Source organism: Rhopilema esculentum, chromosome 6 (genome assembly GCF_057945365.1).
Source record: "Rhopilema esculentum isolate cy_ngs chromosome 6, ASM5794536v1, whole genome shotgun sequence".
In the NCBI taxonomy this organism is placed as follows: Eukaryota; Metazoa; Cnidaria; class Scyphozoa; order Rhizostomeae; family Rhizostomatidae; genus Rhopilema; species Rhopilema esculentum.
The window spans coordinates 408093-427581 of NC_142820.1; the positions used below are offsets into that span (position 1 = coordinate 408093).

Below are 19489 nucleotides of genomic sequence, written 5' to 3' on the forward strand. Positions count from 1 at the left end.
AAGTTTCCATACCTCGCTACATTTATTTTGCTTCATATACTGTGTTATAACAGCAGTTAAAGTCTTGGACAAAACCCCTATTCTGTTCTTCTCGTGTCCTGATTTCAGTCCCTTTTCATTTCGAACATTGGTCATGTTGACATCCTGTTTATCCGTGGCTCCTTCGCAAGGACGTAAGAAAGAGACTGGGAAAGAAGAACAAGTGGCGCAACAACAGGGTTTGAGGGCTAGGCAAACCCCAACACCCCGGAAAAAATTTCTAAAAATGAGGGTCCTAAAGAATTCATCTTTGTAGTAAATTTATTATTAAAAGAAACGTAAATGCGAAGACGAAATATTTTTACAAAAACTTATTATTTTTTACCTCAGCAGATCTCTGTCTTTGTCTGGATTATGAATCAAAATTTTTGCTTTTTCACACACTAATGTGGATTTGTGTATGTTAAAGGCTTTTTGTGGAAATTGAAAATATATTTTGCAGAATATAATTTATGGATAAAGTTAACGTTTCGTTTCCGTTAACTTTCTTTCTCGGGAAGGAAGTTCTTAAATTTAAATGAAGGATCCCCTCAGAAGACATTGCAACATCCCTCATCAACTCAGGTCTTGAGGTTGCATTCCCTTATCAAAGGAAGCGACCATTGGTTGTTGGTACATTGGCACAAGTCACTTCACCTAACCTTTATAAAACCTTGAACCTTACATGCAACTTAATGGCACAAATTACAATGCAACTTAAAATTCTGGACAGAGAATAGACTCAAAAACCCTCTTTTTCCCCACCATGGAACCGATGCACTAAAATCTCTAAAAGATCAATAAAAATTATCAGGTATTCGATGATAAACACTTTGCTTCTTATCAATAGAAAGGGAGGGACGGGAGATAAGAAGAGCGTGGAAGGAGCATTCCAAAGGCAAGATAAGCCTTACCCAAAGCGCTTAAACATTTAAGTCACAATTCTTCCTTGCAAAACCCAAAACACAAGCTCCAGAACTACTGCTTCTTTATTATACCCAAGGAAGTCAAAAACAGCACAAATAGGCTTAAAACAAAATGTATAAAACTTCTGGGCAGAATCGAGGATCTATGGTACTCAGCAAAATCAGAGCTAGTTTTAAGAAACCCCACTTAGAATCAGATTCAAGCGTAAACATAAACATAAAGAGCGTAAACGCTGTAGGGTAAAAAGTATAACAGAGTGGTTTGCAAGAGTTAAATTTCAGAGGACTGTATATATTCAGAATAAATGTAAGATAAATAGTTTGATCGAAATATGGAAATATGGAAAGAAATCACCTGGTTGTCTTTAGAAATACCATAAATTCATCAAAAAACCGTACAGCAAAGAATGATTCGAATAAGATTTAATCTTCGTGAAAATTTCAATACAACGACGTTTCGCAAGAGTTTTTTAGAATGAATGTTTTCAATAGTGTGTAGATACGTCTGTTTGCTAGCGTTTTGATAATAATAATAAGCTCCAATTTGCCACACCTATCAATATCGTAGCCTCGTTTTCATGGTTCGCTCACACTACTGTCCCCTGATTTCTTTTAAAAAGCTATTACTGCTCCCAGTAGATCAGAATAAAGTCCATTATAATTCATCCCTACGTTTAAGACCCTGTTCACACTGTGCCGGATAAAATTTATCCGCATAAAACTTGTTCGGCTTGATTTGCGTTTACACTGTGCCGCACAAATTTTGTCCACTTTGCCCTCCCGTTTACACTGTGCCGAATAACTGCAGTCACATGACCAAAATCATCCACAGAACGCCCAAAATTAAGTCTTCTCTGGGCAACAAAATAATAACGAAATTCCCGCCAACGTAAAAAGACTTCATTCTCTCTTCAGAATCATCTTGTTTTCTTTTAGACCAAATCCAAAGATATTGTCAATACAAATTAAGCTTAGTTTGTTTTAATAGTTTGTTCTTGAAAAAGAAGAAGACACTGAATAAGCAACGAAAGTAGGGAGAGCTGACAAGGATGCCAATTTTACGTGGACAGGCAAGATACTTCACTTTTAACACAAGTTTTTATCGACACCAAGGCAACCAAGATGGCGAAAGGTCTTGATTGGGAGACAGTAAAAACTAAATTTGATGGAATAGCCAGTCGCTTTCAAGCAAGATACGATGTGTAAAAAATTTATCCGGATAAAAGCGTTTACACTGCACCACATAGCTATCCGAACTAATTTAATCCACTTTCCTAGGTGAACTAATTTTGTGGCTCTCTCAAATTCGTGTGGATAGCGTGGGTCTAGTGTAAACGCGACGCCTATCTGAACTAATTTTGATGCGTATAAAATTTATCCGGCACAGTCAGGGGCGGACTGGCCGGTCGGGCTACCCTCCCAAAATTATTGCAGTTTTCTCTTATTTTTGCTATTAAATGAAAACTCGTATTGTTTGGTAGGGGCCCTCTTCTGTTGCCATAACACCGAGACTCTCTCAAGATTAGTGGATATGGAATGAATCAAAAGATCACTTTGCGGTATTTCAGTACTGAAAAAGCATTTTCCAAAATTTTGGGCCCCATGTAAGCACGCAGAACTCTGGGCCTAGAGCTCACTGTCCTTAATGCAATAATACGATACTTAACTGGAATTTCCAAAATCTGATAAATGTTCTCTTCGGGCCCTCAAATTAAATGTTTTCATTAAATCATAGGTTCAGGTGGTAAGGACATGACAATTTTTGTGACTCAATTTCTAGGAAGGCACATTTTTCAATGCTAACCAAATAGAATTGGGAGTATAGATCAAAACAGCAGAAGGGCTCAAACCCCATAGCTCTGACAAAAGTTTTGCTCAAGTACATCCATACTTTGCTCCAGTATAAAACATGAATGATTCGCAAAAGATCTTAGGCATAAAACATCGGTACTTACGCCAAATTTTGGCATAATACTATTGGCATGGTCTGACTGTGCTAGTTTTTTATTCAAAAATTTGCTGACGTGGCGAAAACCATGCGAGATTTGCCCTGACGAACTTTGTAAAATAACAGGCCCGTAGGGGGCAATGTCCAATAATTTGCGAAAATTGTGTTTGAAGATAAAGGAAAAGCTCCTTATCCAGTTTTGCAGTCTACAGGCCTGCATAAAAATGAAGAAGTTTAAAATGTCTCCCATTGTAAACTAAACAAGGAAAAGAAACGAGATACAGCTGGAAGACTGAGATGCATTACAAGCTTTATGCTCATAGAAATGTAGACATGAATTGATATCTAAACAAAGAAAGGAATGACTCGTTATTCTTAAAAGTTTCTTACTGAGAACATTTATTTACTGTCTTCAATAGACAAGACAGGGCTTTTTATAATTGCATTTAGAAATTTTGTTCAAAGTTATGTGTGTTGAAAATGCTGGGCGTGTCGCTAAAAGTTGAGAATAAGATCTTGGCTTTTTGGCAATTAGAAACTATTAGGGGATGAGGAATTATTGTAAATGAAAGCTTACATATATTGCCTAGGATCTTCCTTTCGACAAACTTGATGTGGCAAGAATTCTAGGTGCATTTCTGTCCACCCCTAGAATGTCATATTTCGAAACTTTTCCTTGAATTCGACCAGAATTCCTAGTCATGGTGGTGGCCTTTATTTAACCCCTGAACAATCCAAACATGTCCCTTCTTCCCCACTTTCATCGACGTTTCACCTGCCCTGCCTATGTTACTGATGTTACCATCTTGGTTGCTGCGCAACAACCAATTAGCCTGGCAACCAATTAACCAGTGAGCGGATAAATATCAACCCCTATTATGTTTTGACTGGAAAATTATATATCAAGATTTTTTAAATAGCTTAGATATTTCTTGAATAACTTAGATATTTTATTTAGTTCTACCCTGGGTACCAGAGCCTCAGTGATTGAAAAAGGTGACCTCTCTAAATACCATCTCCATTTTTATCACTGAGGCCCCCCTTTAAAAGTCCTTCAGCTAGAAAACAATAATTTTTTCCCTCGCAATGTCATGATTTTCTCTCATATCTTATCCTACGTCACAATTAAATTTCCAGTGAAGATTATTGATTTTCGGGGCCCTTTCTCGACGATTTGACCCTGCCCCTAAATTTAGAGCCAGTCCGCCCCTGGGCACAGTGTAAACGGGGTCTGAAAGAGTTTGCAACAGTTAGGCTAAATAACGTTAAATTATGTCTTAATCCATGGATTAACGTAATAAAGTTCTTTTCATTGGTTCTCGTGTTTTCACCAATCAGAGATCGTCAACCTCTCACATAGTTCAGCTGCGCAATCAACAAGCATTAGGTCTTTTGATTGTAGTGATATAGAACACTTCTTGAACAATTCTTGAAGTAGAGTAGGATATACACGCAAATACATTATCATCCATTTCTCAAATTTTTTCATAAACGAAAATAGCTCTTTGCACGTCTCATCCCTGTCCTTTTTGGAGTGGAGTTTTTGGTATGAGTAATGCTGAGAATAAACACTATTTAGGACCTATTAACAGGGGTTGGGTAAATTCAATTCTCTAGAAAGTTTCAACACCCATTTGACCACCCGTTATTGACTCATCAGCTGCAGGCGTGGGCTGCTAAAGTTGTCCATGCAATCAGCCATACCCTCTACATAACCGCTTCTGATTATTTGATTCCGCCCTTAAAGAGCATTTATATCATTGTCTCTAATCTAAAATTAAAGAATCTACATTTCAGGAATAGGCTGTTTCTTTACAATTTATTGAAGCGATGACCTTTTACTATAGGTGTATGTTCTGTTTTTAGTAAGTTGGATTAAAAAATGCTTTGTTTTATGTAACCATAGGCTCTATCCATACAATTTTACAAAATTCATTTTTTTGCATTTCTGGCTTGCATTTACACGCAAACTGGGTTTTTACTTCCTGAAATTACAGGTTTTGAAAATAGCCTCCACAATGGTTTATCAAAAAGCCCGTTTTCATGATCTCGAGTGGATGGCAATAACGAACCTTTTGGAAAATTCCTACATGAAATATATGTCAAATTTACACTGATCTTAGAAAATCAATAGCTATGCAATTTTCTTTCACAATCAGATTCCAGGTCCTTTCTGTTTCATGCAAAACTCGAATGATGTCCATCGGATCACAGAACGTGAGAAAATTTAATCAATTTTCTGTGCATTTGAGCTTATAACTTCGACTCATAGATTTTTATGAAACAATGATTAACAATTTAGTAACCTTGCTGAAATCAACTTGATCTACAACTATACGTATCTTCTATGACAAAACCTCTATGACAAGGCCACCAGTGCAGATGGCAGCACAAGAGAGAGGTTCAGAACAACAGTTGGAGTGAGACAGGGCTGTCTGCTCTCCCGACCCTCTCCAACATATTTTGGAAAAAATCATGGTTGACGCACTTGAACATCACAAAACGACAATCAGCATTGGAGGTAGGACAATCGCAAAATTACGCTTTGCAGATAACAAAGACCGCCTGGCAGGCGCAGAAACAGAGTTAGCTCAGTCGGAGGACAAGACTTCTATAGCATATGGCATGCAAATCAGCGCAAAGAAGACCAAACTGATGACCAACAACACGAACGGCATCGGCAGTAGCATCAATGTCGATGGCAAGACGCTGGAAACTGTTCAAAGCTTCAAATATTTGGGAGCCATAGTCACCGATGAAGGATCCACGCAACCACGCCTGAAATATGCTCCAGGATTGCCCAGCCCATAGCAGAACTCGCAAAACTGAAGACCAAAGACCATCTGGGGTGACAAGAACGTAGACCTCAGCTCAAAGATCAGACTGTTGCGCTCCTTGGTCATGGCCATATTTCTATATTTTTGTGAGACCTGGACTTAAACAGCAGAGATAGAGAGGAAAATGCAGACATTGGAGATGAGAAGTTTCAGGAGACGTCTCCTCGGCATCTCATACAAAGACCATATCACAAAGAGGTGCCAAACAAGATTCGGCAAGCCATTGGACCCAACGAAAAATTCCTGTCTGTGGAAAAAAGGCGCAAAGTGAAGTGGTATGGGCATGTCACAAGATTTTAAAGACTTGCCAAAACACCGTACAGGGAGGGTGAAGAAAAGGCAGATAGAGGAAACGATGGGAGACGAGAGGAATGGCGAATGTTGGTTGCATGTCTTGTGGTGCCCCATGCCCCAACGATCCCTAAGACTATCATAATCATAATAAAATGTTTGTCCACTGTGCCAAGAATCCTTGGTTCTAAATCAACGTTCTGAATATTCCGGCTCATTTTCCAGCTGTTCCTTGAATTTAATAGTTGCAATATGTTTGCCGCCAGCTGAGGCTGTAGCCTTTACCTTACCTTTTTCAACAGTGACGCCCTTCTGAATTTACGGCCCTACAGCTGGATTTTCCCGTATGATACAGCTGAATTTACGGCCCTAAGGAAAGATCATTCCAGTATGATCACAACAGATCAAGCCACAATGATGGAGCGGCAAATAGAAAGCCTCGTACTTTCACCAGTTCACAGGAACATGTTTCTCACAACAGTTGAAGTTTTAGAGCGTTACGCTACGCCAAGAATAATAGAAACTTAATGTTCAGCAAGCAAATTTACCGAACAAGAAAGACTCATTCATGCTCAAACTATACACTAGGTGAGCAAAAGTATTGCACCACCTCGATGAATGAATAATGGCGTCAGCGTTGTAAACAACATGCCCTTTGAAATTCAAACCACTTTTGTGGCGTCATTCCATGATTATAGCTCAATCAAACAAAACTTTATCTAAAATATCAAAAAATATAATTTTTTCATTGGACAGTCTCGAAGCTTTGAAACCCTTATAAAACTTGTTAAATTAAACCAAACGCTGAATGATAAATTTCAGTAAACATTGGCAAGATCACATTTAGATAGTTGTTTGAGATCCCAAAAGATCATTAATGGCCTTGAATTTAACGAAAAGCAACACTTTTACAGCCGTTTTTTAATGAGGGTTTTTTTGGACACTGGCGGGTCACTGTTTACGACTGTTTATCGCAGAAATTTTGGTATTCTTATTCAATGAGGAGATGAAATGTTGTTTTGAACATATTGCTGTAATATGTGTTCTCTAAACAACATCGCAATTGGCTGGAATAGATGGAGTTAAAGGCTACTGGCATGTTTTATTGATTGTATTCTGTTGCAATATGTTACGAAATGGTATCCAAAATTATGCCTTTAATAACAGTCAGAAAAATTAACAGTTTTGGGCAACCAAGCAAAAAGTAAGTAGCTATTTCCAAGTTCGCCTTAATGAAATCTTACAGGTTTGTGCAAAGAAAAACCTTGTTTGTTGCAAATATATTACATCATTGCTCAGTTTTCATGCTTTCGCGGTGGTCGACATTGTTAAAAAACAAGAAGAAATAAAGAATATATTTGCATTTTTCATTTTCATATCTATACCTAGATAAATTTCCCACTTTTCCCACCCAAACGGTCATCTTAAAGCTTTTATTTAACTTGCTTTAGCAATTTGAATTTGGATTTGCTATAAAAAGTTCGCAGCGATGCAGCCATTTTGGAGGAAGGGGGGGGGGGGGGTTGGTGCAATACTTTTGTTCACTAAGTGTATATAATTGCTTTGATACAATTGTTTTGAAATTATTTTAACTGAGGACAACTTGGATATTCTGTCAGAAGTTAGGGTCGGAAATTTTTGTTTACAGCGTACTCTTTTCACCAGATTTTGAACATTTTTCAGCGTCCCCATTTTAAATCTGGTCTGGATCCTCCCCTGGTAAGCTACTGCGTGCAGGCTAAAAGATGAGGTCAGCTGGTCAGCGGCTCTGGGGGTGACATTAGTCTCGTTCAGATGCATTAGCCACACGTGAAAATGCTTCACGAAAAAATGGCGTCCATCGATTCTCAAAAACAGAAGAGCACATCAAGAAAAAGAGGTTGGAAATCTGTTCCCTTTAAAGATAATGACATTTTTAGCTTTAAAGAGGAGGGCTTGATTTCTTTTGAAGAACTTATAGATTACAATGTAGCAGATTTTGTAGAACCCACGGCCAAGAGTGGACCAAAGAAAAGAAAAGTTGGGGAAAAAAGCCTATCAGAGAAAGAGCCTGCTGTTTTGGAACGGTCAAGAAAAAAGAAAAAACGAAAACAGCGAACCAAAAAAGGGAATGTGTCAAGTAACCAGTCATTAAGTGATGCCAAACAAATTGATATGATGACAGACGAAGAAACGAATGCAGATAGTGAAAAGGTGGCCAAAGAAGAACACGGAGACGATCAAAACAATATGAAGCAGAGTGATGATAAGGAAGACGTAAAGCTGAAGTGTGATATGAGTGACTGGCAGGGCCTAGGAGTACCTCACGAAATTTTAGCAGCAATATCTGAGCAAGGTTTTTCAAAGCCAACGCCAATCCAAACAGCTACCTTGCCACTGGCAATATTTCAGCATCAAGATATAATTGGTGCGGCAGAAACAGGTTCAGGTAAAACAATGGCTTTTGCTCTGCCTGTGTTAACGCATATTATGGATTATAAGAGGAAAAGGGCTGATAAGATATCTAAGGATGTGCAGACCACAAATACATTAGAGAAACCCCTTTATGCACTCATTCTAACCCCAACAAGGGAACTGGCAATTCAGATCCACAGAACAATGAAAAATCTCACAAAGTATGTTTCAGTCAACTGTGCTGCCATCGTTGGAGGACTTTCAGTCCAAAAACAAGAACGTACTTTGAGAAAATGCCCAGAAATAATAATTGGAACTCCAGGTCGTTTGCTCAGCATCATCAAGGATGGTGATCCACATTTACAGAAGGTTGATCAAATCAAGTTTTTAGTTATTGATGAAGTTGACAGAATGCTTGAGTTTGGACATTTTAAAGAAGCAACAGAGATACTGAGGCGACTGTCACTTGGAAAATCAAAATGGCAAACATTCCTTTTTTCAGCCACGTTGGCGGTACCACAGTACCACAAAAAATGGTCAGCAAAATTGAAATCTCAAAGCGGTGAAGAAAGTGTACAGAAACTAGTTGACAAGGCACAAGTGAGCCCAAAGGCACAAATTATTGACCTCACCAAGAAGCACATTGCAGCAGAACAAATAAAGCAGAATAGAGTCATGTGTACTGATGAAGAGAAAGATCTCTATCTCTTTTACATTCTACTCAATTTTACTGGGCGTATATTGATCTTTGTAAACAGCATCAACACCACAAGAAAGATTGCCAATTTTCTTACAATTCTTGGAAAAAAAGCTTTGCAGTTGCATGCTGGTAAACAACAAAAACAGCGACTAAAAGCTCTAGATAGATTTTCAGCAAATAGCGATTCAGTAATGGTTGCAACTGATGTGGCTGCAAGAGGCCTTGATATACCAAATGTTGATACAATTGTTCACTATCACTTGCCAAAGGATCCTAAGATATACATCCACAGAAGTGGGCGGACAGCTCGGGCAATGAATGTTGGACAGAGCATTATACTTGAAGGACCAGGTGATCTAAAAGAATACAGAAAAATTTTTGAAATAATGAAATTGACTGAAAACATTCCATATTTAGAGATTGATACAAGACTACTACCTGATATAAAGAGAAGAGTTAGCTTAGCAAAGAAAATTGACAAAGAAGAACATAAGATAAACAAATTATCAACTGAAAAGAAGTGGTTTCAAAAAGCTTCAAAGTCACTTGATCTAGAAATAGATGTTGACCAGAATCCAACAGAGAAGATAGGGAAAAAGGATAACAAAGTGTTACAGTCTCTAAAAAGGGAGTTGGAGTACTTATTGAAGCAACCTATTGTTCCTGCTGGCTTTTCTGGCTCTTATATTACAAAGTCTGGTAAATTAGAGACATTGAAATTTTGACAATTTTGTTTCTTTTCTTGTTTTGTTTCATTTTGTAACTACTAGAAATATATTCACTTTAGTTATTATGTCATATAATATGTTAAAAGTTTTTATTGTGGTTTTTAAAGTTGACCAAGGAGCAGTTTTTGTCACCAGTGAAGACTTTGATATTAAAATGGAGCTTATTATCTTGAAATGCAAAAGCAAACAGTATTAATTGTTTTTGTTAATACTAGCATACACAATAACTAAGATCAGTTCTGACTGTTTAATTTTCTACTCTATTCACTTGCTTTATCTGACATATTTAAAATTCTGAAGGTGTCAATTTATTTAGAAATCTGTAGGTCATTAATATTAAAAGCATATACAGCATGGTGCATGTTATATTAGGAAATATTTCAGTACAACAAGGTCGTCAGAGTACATAGATTTTTACAACTATCACAGGCTGGGATTTAGTTATCTAAAAAGAACAAGAGGCCAAGGCTAGAAAAAGGCTGCTTTTTGGCAGTAACAAGGAGACTCACCCTAGCTAATGATGGTTTTCAAATAAGCAAGGAAAGCATTCTGTTGTTGCCTTTTACATGGGCTCCGACACAGGTTGGAGAGTGAGGTGACCAAGGGAAAATTCGACACTCGTTACAAAAGATTTTGAAAAAAGCTCTATTGTTTTGCAATAAAGTGAGGGGGCCATGCCCCCCCCCGCCCTTCGTCCGAGGCTCTGTTGTGTATGACATACTACTGCCTCATTTCAGACCTGTTTAGGTCAAACCAGCTTTGAATGATATTATGCAAAAGACCCACTTTACCCTATTGTGCAAACAACCTCATAGGGAAATATGAGCAAACTTCTGGGGTATCTTCGTTTTTGTATTTTAATTCAGTTACTTGAGGAAGGTTAATGAAAGACTTAATTATATTCACATCAGCGTGCGTACATATTTACTTCAACTTTGGAAAACAAAAAAATTGTATTTGGTCTCAGAAGTGGTTGCTCAAGGTGTTCAGAGGTGGTTTCATAGGCGTTTGCTTTTTCTGAGAATTGTTTTCATTATTCACAGAAAAAGTTGTAAGAATCAGCTGGTTCAGGGGCGTGGGCAATGTCCAAGTTGTTCAAAATCATGGCTACTGTTGAAAGCACATTGTCCGATTAACTCTATTTTAATAAGAAAAAACAGAGATTTTGCAAACAACCGTAAACGAATAGTTATGATATGACAGCAAAGATTCTTTATTGTAACAGTGCCTTCTTGGCTAGCACTTCTTGATGACATGGCAATAATGTCCTCCCAAAAGGATTTTTGCCGGGCAAAGGAATACTTTTTATTCACCCTGAAGTGTCACTTTTTTGCAACAATTGTAACGTATTAACATTTCTGTAGTAGTTGAACTTTCAAAGTATGGCACTATATAAAATAGGAACTTCGAAATAGAAACGCATAAAAGCAGCATATAAGATAATTGATCTTTTAGTTACACCCTCAAAGAGTGAGGCACGCGCACGCCCTTTTTGGCGAAAGCCCTTTCTTTACCTCTCCAAAAGAAGGTTTTTGGCTTTGCCCCTGTGTGGCTTCCATCATATCAAAAGAAATTTTTTTCAATTCAGATGATCAGGATTTGCAGGAAACACCGATACTAAGCAGATCAAGCTTGGAGCAGAGCGTTTTATTTTATCACACCCTATTACTGGTGCTAAAGTAGAAGATTTTTTCAAACTGAAGAATATCGATCAGGGCTGACACCATTTCAAAGCCATGGCCATACACAGAATATACAAGTCAGGGAGGGAGCAGTGGTCGAAAAATACCTATAGGCTATAGGCTTTCCTAAGAAACTTTAAAACAAACTTTGATAAGAATAGATAAATTTTTAGCTTAAATATAGTGTCAAATGCTGTCCCAACTTTTTTATAAGCCTCTGTCAGGTTGTAGCTTCTTTTAGCTACATTTTTAAATTCGTTGTAATTTAGCTCCTTTAAGTCTTATGCGCGGTCCCAGCCTTCTACATGTAAAAGCCCAGTGCCGGGGTGGCCATGGCCCCCACTTTTTTGCGAAGCAAATAGTTTAAAAGCTGCAGTAAAAGAGGTAAGAAGCCTTTGCCCCCAAGTTTTTTAGCCTTGGCCCCCCTACTTTCAAATTCGTGGCGCGGGCCCTGAATGCGATCATCAGTCAACTTCATTCTGTTATCCCATGTTAGCTTTTTGATTGTATTTCATATGCAATTTTATGTTGTAAACTACATTAGACACCACGTAATGCCATTCAAATATTTTCCCTTGCAATTTATAAATTTGCCTTTCCTTGCTACAAATGTACCTTTTTTCGCTTTTCCAATCCCTCTCACTGTTTTGCTAGATGAAAGGTTTGAATAAGCCCAAAATTTCATACACGTTTTTTTTTCATAAGAAGTTTTTAAGCTAAGCCTTCAGACTTTCATAGCTTTTTCCTATTTTGTGCACTAAAACCTTCTTAATACTTTCTTAACATAAAGTTGGTAATTTTCACGTTATTGAGCATGCACAGTTATAGAGAAATTTGAATGGTATAAAAATGCTGTATGGTCGAGGGGGGGGGAAGGGGCTGAAAAATGTGTGACCGAAATTTTGAGGCCCTTTTAGAAAACTCCCCTTTTAGAAACTACTTGTTTCTTTCCATCAGTCCGATTCAGAGAAGATATAAATTTCTATAAAAATAGATGCTGTGAAGTTTAAGTTCAGGTATTATCCTTCGTGTGCAAATAAAGCGAACAGTAGCAAGTGATAAGTGCAAAGGTCACAAGTCAGCCACGCATAGGAAACAATACATACATGTGATAGGTCATAGGACTAGGTCATTATGCCATATAAGGTAATAACGGAAACACACATGGGCGTAGTAGATCAGATAGCAAGAGCGGTAGTTACAAGAATGAGCTCCAAGAGATATGTCGTGATAGAGAGACAGTCACTCCACAAAACTTTTAATGCGTAAGAAAAACTCAAGCGGAGAAGCGGAGGAGCGTCTAGCCGAAAAGAAGAAAAAATCCCCTTCTCCACTCCTATCTTCTGTTTCCGTCATTTATTTCGTTTTCAACAAATTTATAGAGATAATCAATTTAGGAGTCTGAGAACAATTAAGCATTCTGAAACTAGCATTTGGGGGCATTTTGAAGATGCATAATCGAGCCAAATCCTTATAGTGTGCTATAATTAGTATCTAAACCAAATTGCTTGCTATTAATTTATTTTTTAGCGGAGTTGTAGAGATAAGCGTGTTAGAGGTCTGGGAACAGGTACATGGTCTAAAAATAGTATTCGGGGGCTCGGGGGCATTTTGACGATGGATGTGATTCTAAATCACATTACCGTGTTATGATTAGCATTTGTACTAATTCTCATGTCATTAATTTCGTTTCCAACAAAGTTATAGAGGTAATCAATTTAGGAATCTGGGAACAATTAAGCATTCTAAAAATAGCATTTAGGAGAATTTCTCAGACTGGGTCCCGACCTCATCTTATTCAGCATATCAAACTGTGAAGTTGTGCAGATTTTCATGCTTTTATCACAATTTGCGCAAGATCGTCGTTTCAGAGGCCTTTGCCGGGAGCTCCTCTTTCGTTGTTGTCGTTGTTTCGTTTACTGATAAACATGGACGAGGAAACAACGAAGTTCAAAAGCTGTGAAAATTTTAATACAGGAAGAAAAGAATCGAGCGCTGATGAAGCAGAAGCAAAACAGACCAAAAAAGACACAATTAAAATAATCGATATCGATGCTGAGTTACCAACGTTGCAAGAATATGCTAAGCAAGATGAAAATAACGTTGATGAACACCAGGAAAGCAGTGCAGTCTTTCATCCTGGTTTTCCACGACCGGCATGGGAAGAAAATGGCCCAGTAACAATTGAACGAAGGTCGAGGGATGGTAGGAAGGAAGAGCCGCATGAAGGCTATTCTAAAATTAATGATAATGAACTTATCATGCAAAGTCAGGTCGAAAATAGCAAGGAAAAAGAACAAATCATTGCCAATGGTAACGAGGAGTTCACAATATGTAGGAATTGTTTATCTAATAGGAGAAATGAGTTTGCTATTGACGACGAATCCTCAAAAAACATCGATACTAGCAGTTTAAATTCCAGCAAGGAAATTTGCATTTGCTCAAGCAGTTGGACTGATGTCACCATAAGGTGTCTAGATGTGAAGGACAGGGATCCAGCAAATGAACCTGGAATTTTTCAAGCACAGAATACAATATCTAACGAGAGTTCGTGTTACAACATAAGTGATTTACCTGATGAAATTATGTTGAGAATATTTTCCTATTTTAGTCCTACAGAACTTTGTCGATATGTTGCTCCAGTCTGTGTCACCTGGCTTGCATATGCAAGAGACAGCACTTTATGGGAGGTAATAACTGAACAGGAATTCAAAGATGTCTCAAGTGAGCTACTAGTGAAAGTCATTTTGTCCTGGTGCTCTCTTCTGAGAGTTTTAGACATCAAAGGACGGACAGATCTGAAGAAAGCAGATTTTGAGGCAATTTTCAAAAGTTGTCCACTGATTGAGGTCATCTCCTTTGCCTTTTGTAGCCAAATTGATGATGAGATAGTAAAGCTTATGTCAACATACTGTTGTAATTTAATGTTTGCAAACTTTGAAGGATGCCAGATTTCAGATGCTTCATTGATGTATTTAATAGGAAAACCTATCCATGGCCTGAATTTATCCCACTGCAACTTGATTAGTGATGATGGACTTATTTTCATTGCAAACAACTTTAAAAACATCACTTCAATCAATGTTGATGGCATACAATGGATATCACAAAATTCTGTTGAGATTCTAATCAGGGAACAGCGCAACAACTTGACTGAAATTCAACTTGATGGTGACGATTTGATGGATGAGTGTGTTAGTCTATTGTCACAATGCCAGAATATCAGGTCTCAAATTATTGCATCTTCCTTTTTCAACTTTTTTTATTGACATCAGGCTTTTAAATTCAAATTGCAATATATACTGCAAGTTTTCTTCATTTAGATTTGTTAGTGTTTTTTGAAGACAATAAATATTAGAATTGCCATAAAAACAACCTGAAGTTAAGATGTTGTCTTATGATTGTTATTTTTTAAATTTCATTACACAGATTGGTTTCAAATTGGTCTCTCAGTCTTTCAAAGTAAAACCAAAGTCACAATAGTATAGCTAGCAAATAGATTGAGTACCAAAGTGAAATAAATTTGTTTGATAGTTAAAAACAAAACATTTTGAGTATCTATTTGTTATCAAGTGGCCAGAATAGAAATGAGCTGAGCAAAGAGAAGGCTAAATTAAATTTGACAAATGGGAGAGAATAAGAGATGCAATGTAACTGCTAATCTATTCTTATATCCCTCCTTTTCCCTATTTTGTTTTTAGGTAGGTCGCATGCATTCTTTCTTGTTTGTTGAATCTTGCTTCATCTTTGCTCGGCTCATTTCTTTTCTAGCCATTTGATAATGAGTAAATGCTCAAAGCATCAGGTTTTTAGCTATCTTTTTTTATTTTTCACTTATCATTTTTTATTTTTACAGGGTGCTAAGTATATCATTTTGTGATGCTCTTACTGATGCATCTCTGGACGGGATCAAACACTTCAAATATCTTAAGCATTTGCAACTGAAAAAAGGACTTAATTTCAGCCGTGAGGCCATGCTAGAGCTAATAAAAAACTTAAGATACCTGGAGAGTCCCGGTTTGGGATTTCTTGGTCTTGCTGAATGCTCTTCGCTGTCAGATCAGTGCTTGAGGGCTATATCAGAAAGGTATACTGTCTTCTCTTATTTGATATGGTGAACTTCTTCCTGCAGTACTTGAAAGGAATGGAGCTAAAATGATCTGCCTGGCAGAAATATCAATAAGATTATTTTATTTTTATAGAATGATTTTGATTGTCTAGACGATATTGGTATTCAAAATGTTGTTCCTTGTGCTGGATTTATAAAACTAGAACCTGGCTTTGAATCAAGGGTTATCCTATAAGATAGATATTACTTGCATAATTTTTTTCAATGTAGGCCCTCAGTGTGGATATGTTTTTTAAAATAAATTTTTGTTGATTTTTCTTTAAATATTGGAAAATTCATTTATGCAGATGAAAGCATTTTCACTAAATCTTGCAGAATAAATTTTTAGATTATTTTAAATTTTAATGAATTTTGTTTGATTATTATTGTAAGGAGGCAAGGTGCCTGAAAAGAGGTGTGGCAGCTTTCAATGAAAACTAGCAAAGTGTACAATAGAAGGAGATGAAGGAAGCTAAATTTTTGCAGTTAACAGATATTATAGTGGTTGATCAATTTTTAGAAATTTTGCATGTTGATAAGTTACTAAAAGATATTCATAACAAACTACTGCTGCCGAATGGATCTATTGAAATCTAGTTATTTTTTCAGAAATGTAGTAAAAAATCAGAGCCTTAATGCTACATAAATTATAGACAACAGATATATTCAAACTTTTTATAGTTGAAAAGCACTCTTAGGATATAAAGTATGAGTTCTGAGGAAAATGATAGTTATTACGATATTGGAATATTTTTTCTTAACAGCTGTCCAAATTTATCTGTACTTAATCTTTCTTGGTGTTGGGAAGTAACTGATGATGGAATAAACTTCATAATGGATTCCTGTCATGAAGTTACAGAGCTGCATCTGTGTGGGCTACATGAACTTTATGGAATACCTTTTCGAAGAGTGCCACTTGAAATGCCAAAGCTAAAATTTCTCGATCTGCGCCAGTGCAACAAGATTTCAGACGATCTCTTAGCTGACTTGGCAAATGAGATGAAAACATTGACAATATTAAACTATTACGGCGATGTAGTGAAACCAAGTTTAAACTTCTGGAACCTTGAGTCCAAATGTTCTCGAGGGCATTTCCACCATACAAGCTATTAGCTCTTTTTGCATCTCATTTTGTGAATTGTAGTACCAAGTATTCTTAGGATATTTTTTCATCTTTTAGATTTGTGTACAATTAGCAAACAAATTTTACATCCCATTTTAACAGAACCTATATATTCAATCAATCTTAACATGTTATCAAATTGCATCTCTTTTTTTGGAAATTGCCCTCCTCCTTTCACACACAATAAACATTCTATAGTGATGATTATGTAATTACAGAGGTTTGAGGGGAAAATTTTGTAAATCATTTATCTTATTTTGTTCCCCTAGAGGTACTTCATGATGCTCTTTCAAGAAATGGGATCAAATTATATATGTGACGTCATCAATTAAGAAAACTATAGCACAAGCAACTATGCAATTTCAGTGAGCTCTTTGGTTCAAAAGAGATCAGCATCAGCACGTTGGCCCTGGGTGGTTTAGAACAAAGCAAGCTATGTCCCAACTAAACCTCCAACACTAATGTGGCTGTTTGCAAAGAAACATTTAGAGACAAACAAAGCCCCATTGGACCCGTCTTCCTCTGTCAGTTTTTTCCAATTTGACTTGATTTCCGTTGAACTGATTTAAAATTTATAGCTACAGATATGACACAGAGGCTGGGGTAAGGTTCTATCAAAATAACCAGGGGGTGGGTCTCTTGCGCAAAATGTTGCAATATAGATAACATGAAGAATATTGTACTCATGATTTGGTAATTTTTATTTAAGACCACATTACTTGAAGAACGCCATTAAGGAAAGACTTTTAAATGCGCAAAATCTGTTTAATCTGTTGAAAATGTTCCGTGTGACCTTACTCCAGCCAGTTTGCAGCACAATTAACTGAGTTTGCAGAGTTCAAGATACTTCATGATTCTCTTTCAGGTTACGTGATCCGAATCCAAAAATTATTGAAGTAGATGACCCGTTTTTGACAATGATAAGGTTGCCTTTGCATAGAGGTATATGAATAGGTACAAAGAAAGAAAATATGTTTTTAACTAGGTTCTCAATAGTTACAGGGAAAGAAACAAATTTTCATAGTTTTAAGCTTGAAAACTAGGGAAATATGCAGTGTTTATTATAACAGGAAAGTGGGAAACCGCATGTTATCTTTAATATCATATAAAAAACATCCAGTATACAGGCATACAACACCGTATTTAATTATGACCCATCTTGATGATACAATTAATTGATCAGGATAGATTCGTTTTGAAAGGGTATGGCTTGATTAAATGCAATCAACCTTTAAATATCAAAAGGGATGGAGTTTGCTTGTATATTAGAGAGTCAATTCCCAAGAAAGAAAGGCCAGATATTACTTCAGGGCTTCCGACGAAGGGGGGGGGGCCAGGGGGGCCTTGGCCCCCCCTTTTTTTGCAAAACAATAGAGTTTTTTTCAAAATCTTTTGTTGTGGGTGTTAAATTTTCCCTTGGTTCCCCCCACTTTTCAACCTTTGTCGGAGCCCATGTACTTCATTGCCTGAAGGTATTGTTTGTGAACTCTCTCTCGAGAGGAAAAAGTACTTTTTCGTTGTTGTGTACAGAAGTTCTAGTCAGAGTCAGCAAGAGTTTGAGTGTTTCATGAATAATCTCGAACTAATTATATCTAAAATGTCTCCTGAGGAGCCATAGGCCATCATGGTAACTGGAGATTTTTAACTGTCGCTCTCATCAATGATGGGAAAGAGATAATGAGAACGACGAGGGAAAACAACTCGAACCTCTAATGTCCGACCTTGGACTGCATCAGGTATCTATCATCAGATACGCCTACATCGGTATCTAGCTGTTTCTGTTTGTATTTGTAAAAAGAAAGTGTCTCTTGACTGAAGTGTCTCTTGACTGGACTACATCAGTTTATATCTGGGCCGACCCATATGATTGGCCAATCACAATCTTGCCTAGATCTTATCTTTACAGGCCAACCTAAATTCGGAAAAGTGTAGAATTTTTCCGTTGGCAACAGACTTTTGAAGAAATAACAAATCCTGATAATCAAGTTGAGATTCTCAATAAAGTACTTTTAAATATCAGTTCAAATTTTATACCAGACAAGTTAAAAAGTAAATTAAATGTGTAAGAAGGAAGAACCGCTTATTTACTTGTGACCTCATCCGAAATTCGAGATTTTGTGATCTCCGATGAGAAAATATTAAAAATTATCCGCAATCTGAATTCAAACAAAGCGCACGGTTGGGATGAACTTTCAGAGCGATTGATAAAAATGTGTGACGACTCTTTAATAATCCCATTGAAATTGATTTTCGAAAATTGTTTGCATCGTGGTACTTTTCCTGAAATATGGAAACGAGCAAATGTGGTACCGGTTCATAAGAAAAATCTTAAGGAAAATTACCGCCCCATTTCTCTCCTCCCAATCTTTAGCAAATTTTTTGAGAAACGTTTTTGAGACTTTGTACTCCTTTTTAGAGGGAGAAAATTTATTAAACCCCTACCAATTTGGATTCCGTTCAGGCGATTCAGCAATAAATCAACTTCTCTCCATAACTCATTCAATTCACGAAGCTTTTGGCTGCGACCCTACTCTAGAAGTACATTCTGTCTATCTTGACATCTTGAAAGCATTTGACCCGGTCTGGCATGAAGGGCTAATCTATACACTCAGAAAGATGTGGTGTTTCGGGAAATCCACTGTTACTCCTTCAAATTTTCTTGTCAAACAAGAAACAAGACCTCCATTAAATGGCTAGACTTCCCTTTGGGGTAATGTTGCTGCTGGCGTTCCGC

The 19489-nt window shown here is 37.1% G+C and overlaps 3 protein-coding genes across 3 annotated transcripts in view; 2 read left to right on the plus strand and 1 right to left on the minus strand.

The window, feature by feature from the left end:
- LOC135686075 (copper-transporting ATPase 1) overlaps window positions 1-170 on the minus strand; it is a 28474-nt gene extending 28304 nt beyond the window's left edge. Inside the window, exon 1 of the mRNA XM_065202232.1 lies at window positions 13-170. The gene's annotated coding sequence lies outside the window, so the exon portion shown is untranslated. The remainder of the gene's footprint in view (window positions 1-12) is intronic.
- Window positions 171-7779: 7609 nt separating this feature from the next.
- Window positions 7780-10078, plus strand: LOC135686458 (uncharacterized). The gene has a single exon (XM_065202688.2). It carries the CDS (start codon window positions 7836-7838, stop codon window positions 9837-9839), a length of 2004 nt encoding a protein of 667 aa, XP_065058760.1. The 5' UTR covers window positions 7780-7835; the 3' UTR covers window positions 9840-10078.
- A 3255-nt stretch (window positions 10079-13333) lies between these two features.
- LOC135686459 (putative RNA-binding protein EEED8.10) lies at window positions 13334-16851 on the plus strand. The gene is made up of 3 exons (XM_065202689.2): window positions 13334-14750; window positions 15381-15611; window positions 16397-16851. Exons 1-3 carry the CDS (start codon window positions 13453-13455, stop codon window positions 16743-16745), a joined length of 1878 nt encoding a protein of 625 aa, XP_065058761.1. The 5' UTR covers window positions 13334-13452; the 3' UTR covers window positions 16746-16851.
- Window positions 16852-19489: the final 2638 nt, after the last annotated feature.